Source organism: Scyliorhinus torazame, chromosome 1, assembly GCF_047496885.1.
Source record: "Scyliorhinus torazame isolate Kashiwa2021f chromosome 1, sScyTor2.1, whole genome shotgun sequence".
Lineage (NCBI taxonomy): Eukaryota > Metazoa > Chordata > Chondrichthyes > Carcharhiniformes > Scyliorhinidae > Scyliorhinus > Scyliorhinus torazame.
In genome coordinates this window covers 288,439,447-288,456,629 of record NC_092707.1, presented here as the reverse complement: position 1 = coordinate 288,456,629, position 17,183 = coordinate 288,439,447, and the positions used below count along the sequence as shown (strand labels likewise).

General features: G+C 48.8%; 1 protein-coding gene across 1 annotated transcript in view; it reads right to left on the bottom strand.

The window, feature by feature from the left end:
• Positions 1-1,931: 1,931 nt before the first annotated feature.
• The window catches only part of vps54 (VPS54 subunit of GARP complex), a 161,738-nt gene continuing 146,486 nt past the window's right edge, over positions 1,932-17,183 (bottom strand). The window contains 2 exon segments of the mRNA XM_072507135.1: positions 1,932-3,246; positions 4,077-4,171. Coding sequence (XP_072363236.1) covers positions 3,141-3,246; positions 4,077-4,171 — 201 coding nt within the window. The 3' untranslated portion in view covers positions 1,932-3,140.

The following is a 17,183-nucleotide window of genomic DNA, read 5'->3' as shown; positions in this document are numbered from 1 at the left end:
CAGCAATCGTTGCCTCCTTCACCGTTGGAAATGGCAAGGTTGCCCGTGGACCGGGGTCCATGTTGATTACGCAGGCCCATTTGCGGGCAAGATGTTTTTGGTGCTGCCAGATGCCCACTCGAAGTGGACATCAGTTCAAGGGATGGGGGCCACTATCTTGGTGGCCACTGTAGATACCTTGCACCGAGTGTTTGACATTCATGGGCTTCCAGAGTCAATTGTTTCGGACAACAGCACCCTCCTCACCGACGATGATTTCCAGCATCTTGAGAGCAAATAGCATACGACACACGAGATAGCCCCCCATCACCCAGCGTCAAACCGTCTGGCTGAGAGGGCCATTAAACTTTGAAGAAGGCCATGAAAAGGCAGTCAGAAAAAACACTTTGAGAGGTTGGCGAATTTTTTGTTGTTTTAAAACTCAACCCCTCCTTCAACCAGAGACGTCACGCCCGCTGAGCTGCTCATGGACCGTCAGTGGAGAATCCGATTGGATCTTGTATTTCTAAATTTGGCTGGGAGGGTGGAGGCATGTCAGGCCTGCCAGAAAGATCAGCCATCAGAGCAGAGAGGAGTCAGGTCGTTCCGTATGGGAGGCCCGTTTTTTCTCCGGAAACTCGCTGCCAGTTTGCCTTGGTTGGAAGGATGGGCTGTGGCCCAGTCGGGACTGGCATCTTACATGGTCGATGTTAATGGAAGACTGTCAAAAAGCACATCGATCACCTGAGGAGTCGAGGGGTGGTGACCCACAACGTGGAGACAAGTCTAGTGAGCATCTTGAATTCTCCTGTAGCTCGGTCCAGCCAAGAGGAGCTGGAGGCTCCCACTTCTGTTCAACCTGCCGTATCTGTCGAGGTCAGTGAGCCTTGTTCACCTGTCGAAGTGGGCCCCTCCTGAGATGGCATCGACCATCGAGTGCAGAGTCTGTGGCTGGACTACGGAGGTCCGGGAGGATCTGGAGGTCACTAGACTGATTGACCTTTTGATGGACTCTCTTTCCTTGGTTGTCCCTGTTAACCATTGTAACTTTTGTACATAGTTTTGGGGGGGGGGGGGGGGGGGTTTAAGGGACTTATTGGGGGGGGGGGGGGGTGGGGAGGGGAAGAAGAGAGGCGATAGCATGACCCCTTTAAGGTGGTGAGCTCCACACACCATGTGACCGGCTCAGGGGCCTATCGTGCAGGAGTGCACGCACCCCAGCCAATGGGGAGTTTGCATGGCCCCTGAGAGCAGGCCCACCGGGCAGTGTGGACCAGCAAGCTGTTGTATAGTGTTCTGTACCTGTTATCTAACTGCCTTTGTCTTTCATCAATAAACATCGTTGTTAACTACTGGAAGCTTCCAGTGTAAGTCTCGAGCCACCACAAGTCATGATTGGTTGATTGACTCATGTGCTGTGCTGAAGCATTCTATTATTCTTAGTAGTTGTCTAAATTCTACTGAATTACTATCCTGGATGTCTAAATTAGCAGCCTGTTTATGAACCTATAACTGTAAAATGTCACCCACTCGAGAACTGTTGTAAACATTTCTAGACTGGTAGCAAACCAAAGGTCGGTTAGCAGGCTCAAAGAGAAAGTAATCTTTGATTATGTAAATTAAAAAATATATAAATTTAGAGTACCCAATTATGTTTTTCCAATTAAGGGGCAATTTAGCGTGGTCAATCCGCCACCCTGCACATCTTTGGGTTGTGGGAGTGAGACCCACGCAGGCACGGGGAGAATGTGCAAACTCCACACGGACAGTGACTGAGGGCCGGGATCGAACCCGGGACATCGGTGCCGTAGGCAGCAATGCTAACCACTGCGCCACCGTGGTAATGTAAATGTTGCTTTGACAATAATTGTCCATATTATCTATGGAGTATGAAGAACTTGTACATTCACAGTGAGAGCTAAAAATCTCATTACAAAACTGCAAAAACAAAATCACGTCCATGTAACTTTTATTTTGAGATTTCAATTTAAAAACATCAGAATTGGAGGGATACTACTATTAGATATCAATAAACCCCTCAGCAAGCTTGGATTTAAATTAATTGTAATAGCAGCACAAATGGGAGACATGGTCAGTCTTCAGTGCCACCAAAATGTATTATTAGGCACTCAGTAAATAAGGATTTCATTCCTGACAGCACAAACTGTAGCTTTTTGTACTGTTACAGAAATAAACATAGGCACTTGACTGTATTGTAGACATTCACTGTTAACTCTGATTACAGATGGTGCAAAATTCCCACACAAATGATGGAAATTAACCTCAATCTAACACAATTTTGTCAAAAGGTTCGAAACTGATTTAAAAACAAAGCCATATCTTCCCAAAGCATTACATAAAAACCAAGTGAGGCATTTTAAACAAAGTGCTTCCCTTAAGAACGTGCTTCAGAAGAGAAACTGCCACACATAACAAAAGAAAAATTCTTAAAGTGCCCCACCTAGGGAAAAATGATTTTATTACAAATATACCATTGCTGACTTCTGTTTATCTTTCACCAAAAAGGTGCATTGAGGATTTAACAGTTAAAATAAACCCTGAAACACTTTGATTTTAAAGCCTGGGTTAACAGCAAGCTGTGGGGTATAGGAAAATGTACATCTCGTATGCAACCACCACTCCAAAAGATTTTTAAAATCCATAGAAATGTCTGTAAAAAAATAAAGCTTCGAGATTATTATTAACCCCCCACATGGATAAGAAACAACCAATCCATTTTTATGAATTGTTAATGTTGCAAGAATTTACAACTGTTTAAAAGGTATTTTATAAACTGTACCATCATTAGCTATGCTTCTATTTTTTTTTAAACATATAGTGTTATGACTGCACATGAGGTTTATCATACAAATAATCAGATGCAAAGCATCCTTTAGTGCTACAGTCTATCTTCCAGTAAAGCCAGAGGTCATGTACAGTCCTGGTTTTGGTCCACAGAAACTTGAGCCTCGTTTGAAAGGTTTTAAAAACGATGATCCATCAGCTGATCACTCACTGCACTCGGAAGGAAATTTGCTGTAAATCACTCCCCGATTTGGTCTTTCAAGATGCTATTACAGTGAAGGACCGGCATTAAGGGTAGCAAAGGTTTAGCATCATCACGAAACACCTTGGCATGTAAAGGAGTGTTCTTCAAGATGTCACCTCTTCGGTTCCCAGATTTCTGTCATATTAACGTCCAAATTCTCAAGGCCTTTTAATGCTTGTACGTTTCCAGTGTAAAAAGCGAGATCTGATGCAACAAGCCTGCAGATGATGAAATGGATTACCTGATGATCGTTCATATACACATGGCATGACTCGCGCAGCTAATACATCATTCAAGTCATCTTAGAATGACTACCCCATCTTCCTCGAATACCTCTCTATGGCAAATAGGCTCACAGAAAAAGATATACTTCAATGGCAATTATTGATTCACGTGGAGGTGTGAGAAATTAAGCTAGTTCTTTTGGACGCAAAGATTCTAATGGGCACATTTCTAAAAGCATTTTCAAGGAATTTTTTAAAAACGTATTTAAAAACTGATGGTTCGCATCCTAATTTAACAAGTAAATAATTCTGTATAGTTTTTTAAAATCTTGTTCCTCATAAGTGGACCAGACACTGATTAAAATGTTTTCTTATCGGTGCTGAACTCATTTGCAGTTGTATTTATTGATTTGCACCAAATGATGACTGTTCAATATATAAACTAGATCACTCAACTATCACTCACAATTCATCACAGGATATCTTTCAAGGCAAAAATGTATATTTTTTTTAGCTGTTTTAAAGTGTCCAATTGTGCTGGTTAATGGCAGATTTTGCATTTGGTGATTTGCGGTTTAAGGCAGTAGCTCATCACCACCTTGATGGGAAATTAGAGACTGGCAATAAATGCTGGACTAGCGACACTAACATCCCAAGAGAGAAAAAATTTAAAATGCGAATGTGTTTTGAGCAGAAACTCAAGAAGAAGAAAAAAAAAAATCACATCTGAAAAGCGGGCACAAATGATTACCGATTACACTCAAACCAGAAACACTACCACCACCGTATTGAGATACATCACGAGCCAACATATCTGTACAAACCCATGCAAAGGTCCACCATCATTTACAACATTCAAACGCATCAGCTGCCTCTTCAAGTGAATTTTAAAACTTGAATTGATTCTCAAGAACAGCATCTGGAAGAGAGAAAGAGAAAGATGTGTGCATTATAGTGTGCTAGCTTTTGTCAAGATTACAAAATTAAAAAAAATTATTAAGCAAAATTTTCATTATAACAAACAAACCCACCAACAATACAACCCCAACTCAATCCTATCCTTAAACTACACTCAGCCCGACCCTCTGAACCCCTCCCCCCCCATAAAGAAAACAAAACCTATGCAAACCCTTAATCCAACTAAGATGACAAACCCCTTCCCCCTAATTGCTGACGGTAACCAACTTACTAAAAAAGGTGAAAGGCTGCCATATCGAGTAGAACCCTTCCACAGACCCCCCTCAACTATACTTAATCTTCTCCAGGTGCAGAGATTCCATCGAATCAACCGACCAAGCCAAGGATTTAGGTGGCACCGGGGACCTCCACCCAAATCAAATTTGCCACCCGGCTCTTAACGAGGCGAAGGCTAAGACATCTGCAGGTCCAGCGAGTCAGACACTCCCAAAGATGGCCACCAACAGGCACGGCTCCAACTGAACACCCAAAACCCTTGATAATGTCTCTAAAAAGGAGACCCAGACGCTGACAAGCTTAGGGCAAGACCAAAGCGTATGCGTGTTATTCGCCAATCCCCCAGAACACTGCTCACGCCTATCCTCCACCCCCGGGAAGAACCACTCTGGTCAGGTAGCCCTGTGCACAAACTGGATCAGACGTAACCTCACGCACAAGGATCTAAAGTTGATCTTATGCAGAGTCTCATTCCTCATCCCCCCTCCAGAACCAAACCCAGCTCTTCCTTCCACTTCCTCTTTACCTCCAGCGAAACCTGCGCCATCACTATCAACTGAACATAAACATCAGATCTTACCTTCCCCTAGTTCTCCCATGACCAGAACCCTATTAATAAGCGAGGGCAATGGCACCAGAGGAAATGAAAGGAGTTCCTTGCGCCTGCAAGTACCTAAATACATTTGCCCTCGGGAGCTGAAACCGCTCCAGGTAGTGAACCTACCGTCTAGAACATTGAACATACAGTGCAGAAGGAGGCCATTCGGCCCATCGGGTCTGCACCGACCCACTTAAGCCCTCACTTCCACCCTATCCTCGTAACCCAATAACCCCTCCTAACCTTTTTGGTCACTCAGGGCAATTTATCATGGCCAATCCACCTAACCTGCACATCTTTGGACTGTGGGAGGAAACTGGAGCACCCGGAGGAAACCTAAGCAGACACGGGGAGAACGTGCAGACTCCGCACAGACAGTGACCCAGCAGGGGTCTATGTTCCATGTTCATTGGGGAGAGGGTCCTTAATATATAGCAACAGATCGTCCATTTGTAAGGACACCCTATGCTCTCACTCCCAGTGCTATATCTCCCTCCACCCGGTAGGCTACATCAATACAATGGCCAGCGGCTCGATTGTTAATGCGAACAGCAACGGAGATAATGGGCACCCCTGCTCAATTGGAAATAACGCGAACTCAGGGCATTAGTTCGTACAATTATGGAGGGGGCCCTATATAAAAGCTTAAGCCATGACACAAATTTAGGCTCAAAGCCAAAGAATTCAAAGAGGTATCCTCACTCAAACTCATCAACCGCCTTCTCCGCATCCATCAAAATGATCACCTCTCGTTCGCTCTCCCATGGAAAATCCCAAGGAAATCATCCTCCATGGGAGAGCGACAACACAACATTTAACCACCACCTGGTATTGGCTGACAACTGCCGGCCCTTCCACAAATTCAGTCTGATCCTCTGGTAGATCGGGTTCCAGCCAACACCTTCGCCAGCAACTTAATGTCAGTGTTTAACAATGAGACAGGCTGATGTGACCCATATTCCATGTATCCTTGTCCTTCAGGATCAAGGAAATCGACGCCCATCAGTGTGGGTGAACACCCCATCAACATATGGAATCATTGAACACATCTCGCAAAAGCAGGATCAATTGTCCAGCAAACGATTTATAAATTCAATGGGGAACTCATCCGGTCCCGGCGCCTTATCCTTCTGCATTAACTTAATAATACAACTCATGATCTCATCCAGCCCAAGCTGCGCCTCTAACTTTTGCCTTTTCTCTTGCGCCACCTTTGGGACGATCAATCCGTCCAAAAATTGACTCATTGAGGAGTTCCCAACTTGAGGCTCTGATTCATACAACCCACGATAGAAAGCCTCAAACACCTCAATCCCCTTCTCTGGGGCAGAAACAACCCTGCCAACCGGGTCCCTGACCAGTACTATCTCCCGGGAAGCTGTCTGCCACCTCAGCTGGCAAGCCAACAGACAGCTGGCCTTCTCCCCATATTCATAGAAAGTCCCCTCGAGCGATAACTCGACACCACCTTCCCCGTTGTCAACAACTCAAACTCCATTTGCAACTTCTTTCTGTTCGTCAGTAATTCCAGTGTCGGAGCAATTAAGTACTGGCAGTCCACCTCGAGAATGGAGTCCACCAACCTCTGTCTCGCCACCTTCTCTGATTTATCCCGATGTGTCTTAAACAAGATGATCTCATCCCTAACGACCATCTTCAGGGCCTCCCAGAGCATGGACAGCGAGTCGGCCTCATTCCTATTAAACTTAATATACTCCTCAATAACAGAGGATACTCGCTCACAAGAACTCTTATCCATGAGCATCGCCGTGTCCAATCTCCCCGGGGGTCTCAGAGAGCGGCCCGGCTCCAACATAAGGTCCACAAAATGCAGAGCATGATTCGATATAGCGATTGCCGAGTAACCCGCCACTTCATCCCTGAGAGAAGGGACCTACGGACCACAAAGAAGTCTATTCGGCAGTCGACCAGGTGGATGTGACAAAAAAAAAAAAGGAAAACTCCTTACCCCATGGAAATCTAAACCTCCACTGGTCTGTCCCCCCATCTGTTTCATGAACAGCGATAACTTCATCGCCATCCCTTTTTTTTTTTTAATATGTTTATTCAAAATTTTCAACCAAACACTCCAGAAAGAAAGAAAGAAAAACAAAATTGTACATAAGAAATCAAACAAAGATACATTAACCCCATTTAACAAATAAATACAAAAGTGGGGGAAACGCCCTCTTTTAACAAAAACATAAACCAAACCCCCCCCCCCCCCGGGGTTGCTGCTGTTTCGACCGCCACCTAGCGTTCCGCGAGAAAGTCTAGGAACGGTTGCCACCGCCTGGAGAATCCCTGCACAGACCCTCGCAAGGCAAACTTTATCCTCTCCAACTTAATGAACACTGCCATGTCATTGATCCAAGCTTCCACGCTCGGGGGCTTCGCATCTCTCCACATTAGTAGGATCCTCCGCCGGGCTACCAGGGACGCAAAGGCCAGAACTCCGACCTCTTTCGGCTCCTGCACTCCCGGCTTGTCCAATACCCCACATAGTGCTATCCCCCAGCTCGGCTTGACCTGACTGTACACAATTTTGGACATAGCCCTCGCAAAGCCCCTCCAGCGCCGGGTACATCCAGAACATATGGGCGTGATTTGCTGGGCTCCCCGAACATCTCACACATCTGTCCCCCACCCCAAAAAAAACTACTCATCCTCGCCCCTGTCATATGCGCCCTATGTACTACTTTGAACTGTATTAGACTGAGCTGGCGCAAGAGGAGGAGGAATTGACCCTGCCCAGGGCATCAGCCCACAGACCCTCATACAGCTCCTCCCCGGGCTCCTCCTCCAACTTGCCCTTCAACTCCTCCACCGAGGCCTCCTCCCCTTCCCGCAGCGCCTGATAAATCGCCGAGACCCTGCCTTCTCCAACCCATACACCCAAAATCACCCTGCCCGGAATCCTTCGTGCTGGAAGTAGTGGAAATTCCCTCACCTGCCGTCTCACAAACACCCTCACTTGCATATAACTAAAAGCGTTTCCGGGAGGCAACCCAAATTTCTCCTCCAGCGCCCCCAGGCTAGCAAAAGTCCCATATATGAACAGGTCCCCCATCCTATTAATTCCTGCCCGATGTCAACTTAGGAAGCCCCCATCCATCCGGCCCAGCACAAACCTATGATTATCCTGTATCGGGGACCAAATTGAGGCCCCCATCTCACCCCTATGTCGCCTCCACTGCCCCCAGATCTTCAATGTCACCGCCACCACCGGGCTCGTGGTGTACCGCGTTGGCGGTAGCGGTGCCGTCACCAGCGCCCCCAAGCTAGTACCCACACAAGACGCCACCTCTAGCCTCTTCCACGCCGCCCCCTCTCCCTCCATTACCCATTCACGGATCATCGCCAAATTAGCTGTCCAATAATAACCACACAGATTCGGCAGCCCCAGCCCACCCCTGTCCCGACTGCGCTCCAGAAACACCCTCTTCACCCTCGGGGTCTTGCTCGCCCATACAAACCCCATAATACTCCTGCTTACCCACTTGAAAAAAGCCTTCGGGATTAGGATGGGTAGGCACTGGAACACAAACAAGAACAAGAACCTCGGAAGGACCATCATCTTGACCGACTGCACCCTACCTGCCAGGGAAAGTGGCAACACATCCCATCTCCTAAAGTCTTCCTCCATCTGGTCCACCAACCGTGTCAAATTAAGCTTATGCAGGGTCGCCCAGCTCCTAGCTACCTGGATATCCAGGTATACCAAGCTCCTCTCCGCCCTCTTCAACGGCAGCTCCTCTAGCCCCTTCTCCTGACCACCCCCGCATGCACTACAAAGAGCTCACTCTTCCCCACGTTGAGCTTGTAGCCCCAGAAGTCCCCAAACTCCCTGAGGATCCGCATAACCTCCGCCATCCCCTCCACCGGATCTGCAAGATATAACAGGTCATCAGCATACAACAACACCCTGTGTTCCTCCCCTCCACGGACCAACCCCCTCCAGTTCCTAGACTCCCTTAATGCCATGGCCAGTGGCTCAATTGCCAGCGCGAACAGCAAAGGGGACAGGGGACACCCCTGTCTCGTCCCCCGGTACAATCTGAAATACTCCGATCTCCGCCGGTTCGTAGACACGCTCGCCTCCGGGGCCCTGTATTACAACCTGACCCACCCTATGAACCCTTCCCCGAACCCAAACCTTCTAAGCACTTCCCATAGGTACTCCCACTCCACCTGATCAAAGGCCTTCTCCGCGTCCATAGCCGCCACCACCTCTGCTTCCCCCCCCCACCGAGGGCATCATAATCACGTTCAGGAGAATCCGCACATTCGCATTTAACTGCCTGCCCTTCACGAACCCAGTCTGGTCCTCATGTATCACTCCTGGGACACAATCCTCAAAGCGAGGACCTTCGCCAGCAACTTGGCATCTACGTTAAGGAGCGAGATCGGCCTATACGAACTGCACTGCAGTGGGTCCTTGTCCCGCTTGAGAATCAGCGAGATCAGCGCCCAAGACATCGTCGGGGGCAGAGTCCCTTCCTCCCTCGCCTCATTGAAGGTTCTCACCAGCAATGGGCCTAACAGATCCACATATTTCCTATAAAATTCAACTGGGAACCCATCCGGTCCCGGGGCCTTGCCCGCCTGCATGCTCCCCAATCCCTTAACCAGCTCCTCCAGCCCCATCGGGGCCCCCAGGCCAGCCACCTACTCTTCCTCCACCCTCGGGAACCTCAGTTGATCTAAGAACCGCCGCATCCCCCATCTCCCCTCCGGGGGCTTGGACCTGTACAGATCCCCATAGAAATCCCTAAATACCTCATTTATTTTAACCGCACTCCGCACCGTATGTCCCCGCCTATCCCTGATTCCTCCAATCTCCCTCGCCGCCGCCCTCTTACAATGCTGATGTGCCAGCATCCAACTCGCCTTCTCCCCGTACTCATACACTGTCCCCTGCATTTTCCTCCACTGAGCCTGTGCCTTCCTCGTGGTCAATAAATCAAATTCCATTTGGAGGTTCTGTTGCTCCATCAGCAGCCCCTCTTCGGGGGCCTCTGCATAGCTCCTGTCCACCCTTACTATCTCCCCCACCAACCTCTCCCTCTCAATCCTCTCTCTCTTCTCCGTGAGCCCTAATTGAAATTAGCTCTCCCCTAACCATCGCCTTCAGAGCATCCCAAACCACACACACCTGCACCTCTACATCTTATCATTGGCCTCTACGTATCTCTGAATGCACCCCCGGACCTGCCTACAAACCTCCTCATCCGCCAACAATCCCACATCCAGTCGCCACAGCGGGCGCTGGTCCCTCTCCTCCCCCAACTCCACCCAGTGCGGGGTGTGGTCCGAAATCGCTATAGCCGAATATTCCGTTCCCTCCACTCTTGGGATCAGTGCCCTACTCATCACAAATAAGTCTATCCGTGAATAGGCCTTATGTACATGGGAGAAAAAAAAGAGAACTTTGCCACCAGCCTGGCAAACCTCCACGGATCCACTCCCCCCATCTGGTCCATAAACCCCCTTAGCACCTTGGCCGCAGCTGGCCTCTTACCCGTCCTGGACCTGGATCGGTCCAATGCTGGGTCCAGTACTGTATTAAAGTCCCCCCCCCCCCACCATTATCAAGCTCCCCGCTTCCAGATCCGGGATCAGACCCAACATGCGCTTCTTAAACCCGGCATCGTCCCAATTCGGGGCATACACATTCACCAGTACCACCCGGGTCCCCTGCAACCTACCACTCACCATCATGTATCGACCCCCATTATCCGCCACAATATTCAGCGCCTCCAACAACACCCGCTTCCCCACCAGTATTGCAACCCCTCTGTTCTTCGCATTCAGCCCTGAATGAAAGACCTGCCCTACCCATCCCTTTCTCAGCCTGATCTGATCTGCCACGTTCAAGTGCGTCTCCTGAAGCATAACAACGTCTGCCTTCAGTCCCTTTAAGTGCGTGAACACCCGGGCCCTCTTGACCGGCCCATTCAGGCCCCTCACATTCGCCAGCCACATGCCCGCGCCTCCCGCACCCTCCAGTCCCCCAGGCGGCGAATCCCCGCCCCCGACTCTGCCTTTTACCTCCAGCTCCCCTTCAGTCAGTAAAGCAGCAACCCAGTTCCCTCTCCCCACCCCCCCCCTCCCCCCACGGCTAGACCACTGTCTAGCCCCGTTGCACCCCCCATTGCACTGCCGTAAGTCAGCTGACTCCTGCTGACCCCAGCCGCTGCCGCCTTTGCCAACGACCCCCGTGTGGAATCCCCATCCCCCCCCCCCCCCCCCTCACGCCGATGTGAGCACCTCTCCAGCACCGCCCCTCCCCTCAGGCCCCGCACCCCCCTTCCTCAGCGCGGGAAAAAGCCCACGTTTTCCACCTGGGCCGCCCCCGCCCCCTATGGCGCAGCTCCTTTCTCCTACAACCTCACCCCAGTTCTCCACGACCCAGGGCCTCCTGCACCCCCCCCCCCCTTCGCACACGGGGACCGGCCCCTGCAAAAAAGTACCGATGCCCACAAACCCACATATCACATCCACTCACCCCTTCCCTCTCCCCAGCTTTCCCACACAAAAACAAAAAAACAAACCCAACCCCAATTCAAACCCTTCGTTCGAGCCCAACTTCTCGTTTTGTATAAAGGTCTACTCCTCATCCGGTGTATCAAAATAATGGTCTTCTTCGCCATCCCTGATGGACTCCGGGACTTGATCTATCCAGTAAAACACAATTAAAATCCCCTCCCGTAATTAGCTGATGAGAATCTAGTTCTGGGATAAACGCCAGCACTTTGTTAATAAAAGCCATGTCATCCCAATTCGGTGCATACACATTGACCAGCACCACCGGTACGCCTGCTAGGTACCCGCTATTATGCACCTCCCTCCTGGGTCCGCTAGTATATTGCCCGCCGAAAAATATCCCTCTCATTAATTAACCTGCAACCCCCATGCCCTACACTCAAAACCAGAGTAGTATACCTGCCCCACCCATCTCTTCTGCAATCTGGTTTGATCCTTAATTCTAAAATGGGTCTCGTGTAAAAAATAATCACATCCTGCCTTCAGGAATCCACCATCCACCCATACATAGTCACCAATAACATACACAAGCCAACACCCCCTCCATGTTCAATGTCATCCAATTCTTGAAAGTGCATAATAAACAAAGCTGATAAGTTGTAGAACCCTTCCATCCTTTCCCTCAACCCAAACTTCACCTTCTCGAGTGTTAAAAACTCCAACAGATCCCCCTGCCACGCCAGGACAATCAGCGAGGCGAAGGCTAAAACATCTGTCGCCGCATCCACTTCCAACCCCGACCGATCCAATACCTTGAATTTGGCCTCCAGAGGACCCGGCTCAAGCCTCACGTGTACTACCTTCGGAATTACTCTGAACACTTCACTCCAATACCCCTCCAGCTTTGGCCAGGACCAAAACATATGAACGTGGTTTTGAGGGCACCCCCCCCCCGCAACATTCACAAACATCCTCTACCCCATCAAAGAGTCAGCTCAGAAGGTAGCACGGTGGCGCAGTGGTTAGCATTGCTGCCTCATGGTGGCCAGGTCCCAGGTTCGATCCCGACTCTGGGTCACTGGCCGTGTGGCGTTTGCACATTCTCCCATGTTTGCGTGGGTTTCGTCGCCAACCCAAAGATGTGCAGGGTAAGTGGATTGGCAATGCTAAATTGCCCCTTAATTGGAAAAAATGAATTGGGTACTCAATTTATATATATTTTTTAAAAGTCGGCTCATCCTCGCCTTTGTGAGGTGTGCCCTATACACCACCTTCAGCTGTATCAGCCCCAACCTCGCGCACGAAGTGGAGGCATTCACCCTCTGAAGACCTCGCACCACAACCCCTCCTCCATGCCCTCTCCAAACACTTCCTCCCACTTTGCCTTAATTTCCTCCAGCGGTGCCTTCTCTTCTCCCAGAATCGCCCCATAATTGCCGACACCACCCCCTTCTCTATTCCCCCTGTCGTCAGCATCTCTTCCAACAGTGTGGAGGCCGGTGCCACCGGAAAGCTCTGTATCTCCTTCTTAGCGAAATCTCGGACCCATATTTTTCCCCCAGTTCCTTCAATCCTGCAAACTGGCCCCCTAGAAACAAATCCTTTAACACCCTGACTCCCTTCTCCTCCCATCTCTGAAAACTCCCATCCCACCTCCCTGGCTCAAATCTGAGAGTCCCCCGAATCGGCATTTCTCTTTAGGCTGGGGTCAAGTGCTGGCGCAACTGCCTCCAGGTTCTCAACGTCGCTACTACTACCGGACTCCCCGAGTATTACCCCGGGGCCATTGGGAGAGACGCTGTTACCAACGTCTTCAGCCCCCATCCCCTACACAGACCCTCCTCCATTCTAACCCACTGGGAGTCCCCCTTTTAACCCAACTCTTCACATTCTCTGCGCTCACCGCCTAGTAATATAGTAAATTCAGAAGACCCAACCCCCCGATTGTCGTCCTCTATACAACAGCACCTTGCCCCCCCACCATGTACCCGACCTGCCAGCAACAGAGGGAGACCATCCCACCTTGCCAGCCACCCCACCTTGCCAGACACCAGGGCTCTTTTTACTGAGCCATTTAATCCCCTCAAATTCCAAGTTATCACCCAGATTTGGGGTCACCGGCCCCCTCCCAACCTAGGATCAGCCATATCCACCATGTGAGGCCTTCCTGCAGTGCCTCAACCAGGCCCACTCAAGATGGCTGCTACATCCCCCAGAAAACCAGCCCAAGAACCAAGGAATCGTAACTGTCAGCAGTCTCCTCCCGGACAACAATATATCAATGATCAATGCCCCCCCCCCCCCCCAACCAACCAACCAAACTTTAATGCAGAATCCTAGAGGAAATAGAAACAATACCCAGTCCCCCTCCTCCCAAAAAACAATGCTCAACAGTACACATCATCCCCAACTCCGCCTCTTACAAACACCCAATGACAAACCTAAGCACAATCCTAAATGTTCCCCCACATTACAAAAATCCCCTACCAGATAAAAGAAATGAAATGAAATGAAAATCGCTTGTCACAAGTAGGCTTCAAATGAAGTTACTGTGAAAAGCCCCTAGTCGCCACATTCCGGCGCCTGTTCGGGGAGGCTGTTACGGGAATCGAACCGTGCTGCTGGCCTGCCTTGGTCTGCTTTCAAAGCCAGCAATTTAGCCCTGTGCTAAACAGAACAGTTGAACTTAACCACAAACAAACAACAAAATCCATAGTCCTCAATCACTTTAGTTCATCCCCAGTCCTTGCTTCCTGACAAATTAGTTTTCATCTTCCGGTGCATCAAAATAATAGTCTCTATCCTTGAAAGTTACCCGAAGACGAGCCGGATTTATCACACTAAACCTCACGTTGTTCTTATACAGCACAGCCTTGGCCTTGTTAAACACCGCACGTCTTCTCGCCAACTCTGTATGAAGATCTTGGTATATCCTAATGGCATGGCCCTCCCATCTACAGTCCCAATGGTCCTTTGCACACCTCAGGACCATCTCCTTATCCAGATATTGACTATGACCATCTGAAGTGGCGCCCCCAATCTGGGCTTCTGCCTCAGCGATCTGTGGGCACGATCCAACTCCGGAGCCTTCGAAAAGACCTCCCCCACCAACTTTCCGAGCGTCTTGGACATAGATTCCGTGGAGTTGGAGCCCTCCAGCAGCCCGACGATCCTTAGGTTTAGCTGTCTGGAGCGGTTCTCTAGATCGGCAACCTTGACCTTTAGCGCCATCTGCCAGCACTGTCATCTTTTAATCTTTATTATTCTCACAAGTAGGCTTACATTAACACTGCAATGAAGTTACTGTGAAAATCCCCTAGTTGCCACACTACGGCGCCTGTTCAGGTACACGGAGGGAGAATTCAGAATGTCCAATTCACCTAACAGCAAGTTTTTCAGGACTTGTGGGAGGAAACTGGAGCACCCGGAGGAAACCCACGCAATCATAGGGAGAACGTGCAGATTCCGCACAGACAGTGACCCAAGCACGAATCGAACCTGGGACGCTGGAGCTGTGGAGCAAAAACTGCTAACCACTGTGCTACCATGCCACCCACTACCTCCAATGAGGCAATCTGATAACTATAATCGGAGAGCGCCACCTCCACCCTTGGAGTCATCTCCCCGTTAATTCCATCCGCTGGTCCAACTGATCCATGGTCGCCCTGATTGGGGTCAAAGGCCCCTCCCATTTCCTTCTTTAGATCCTCAGTCATCTCCTGTCCCTGCTTTCAAAATTCATCGGCCAGGAAGCTAACCAATTTCTCGGTCATCCATTGAGGGGCTCCAGCTTCAGCAGAAGCCGTCGCCGCCATGTTTTCCCTTGCTGGGGCTCTAAGAGCTCCAGACCCCGTCAACGTTTCTTTGCCCGGCTTCTGCTTGGATTTGCTGTGTTAAACATTCTTAAAGCAGCTCAGTAAGGTATAGTGACATTGATAACACTATCAACATAATCTTCAGATCAACATATTAATGGATGTCAGTGAAGGTCTTTAGGAGGTGGGATGGGAAATTCACACAAACAGAATGAAAATGAGACACTCCGGCAAGGGGCAGTGATTCTGCATTAGTTTGGTAATCACTATAACCCAAATTACTTCAACTACTAGTAATATTGAATTGGTCACAAATTGTATCATGGCTTTGAGATTCTTAATTTATTATTCTTGAACATATCTTCCCTATAAAATAATGCAGGCTTGATACTTTCCGTCTCCATATACATAAATAAAAAATGTACTTTTATAGCATTCTAATTTCCTCTGCATTCATTTAGGAGGGTATGAGACATAGGAGCAGAATTAGGCTACTCGACCCATCAAGTCTGCTCCGCCATTCAATCATGGCTGATACTTTTCTCATCTCCATTCTCCTGTCTTCTCCCCAGAACCCCTGATTCCCTTATTAATCAAGTACCTATCTATCTCCCCGTATCCCTTGATCCCCTTATTAATCAAGAACCTATCTATCTCTGTCTTAAAGACACTCAGTGATTTGGCCTCCACAGTTTTCTGCGGCAAAGAGTTCCACAGATTCACCACCCACTGGCTGAAGAAATTCCTCCCATCTCTGTTTTAAAGGATCGTCCCTTTAGTCTGAGATTGTGTCCTCTGGTTCTAGTTTTTCCCGCAAGTGGAAACGTCCTCTCCACGTCCATTCTATCCAGGCCTCACAGTATCCTGTAAGCTTCAATAAGATCCAACCTCATCCTTCTAAACTCCAATGAGTACAGACCTAGAGTCCTCAACCGTTCCTCATACGACAAGTTCTTAATTCCAGGGATCATTCTTGTGAACCTCCTCTGGACCCTTTCAAAGGCCAGCACATCCTTCCTTAGATACGGGGCTCAAAACTGCTCACAATACTCCAAATGGGGTCTGAACAGAGCCTTACACAGCCTCAGAAGTATATCCCTGGTCTTGTATTCTAGCCCTCTCGACATGAATGCCAACATTGCATTTGCCTTCCTAACTGCCGACTGAACCTGCACATTAACCTTAAGAGAATCTTCAAAAAGGACTCCCAAGTCTCTTTGTGCTTCTGCTTTCCGAAGCATTTCCCCATTTAGAAAATAGTCTATGCCTCCATTCCTCCTTCTAAAGTGCGTAACCTCACATTTCCACATTGTATTTCATCTGCCACTTCTTTGCCCACTCTCCTAGCCTGTCCAAGTCCTTCTGCAGCCCCCCTGCTTCCTCAATACTACCTGTCCCTCTATAGATCTTTGTATCATCTGCAAACTTTGCAACAGTGCCTTCAGTTTCTTCTTCCAGATCATTAATTTATGTTGTGAAAAGTTGTGGTCCCAGCACCGACCTCTGAGGCACACCACTAGTCACCGGCTGGTGTCTTCCACCATGAGGACTGATGTAAAGTAACTATTCAGTTTCTCTGCCATTCCTTTGTTTCCTATTATTACTTCTCCAGCCACATTTTCCATTGGTCCAATGTCTATTTTTGCCTCTCTCGTCCCTTTTATATGTTGAAAAAAACTCTTCCTATCTTCCTTTATATCACTAGCTAGCTTGCACTCATTTCACCTTCTCCCTCCTTATTGCTTTTTTAGTTGTCCTCTGCTCGCTTTTAAAGGCTTCCCACTAATCCTCACCACTTTGTATGCTTTCTCTTTTGCTTTTATGCTGTCCTCGACTTC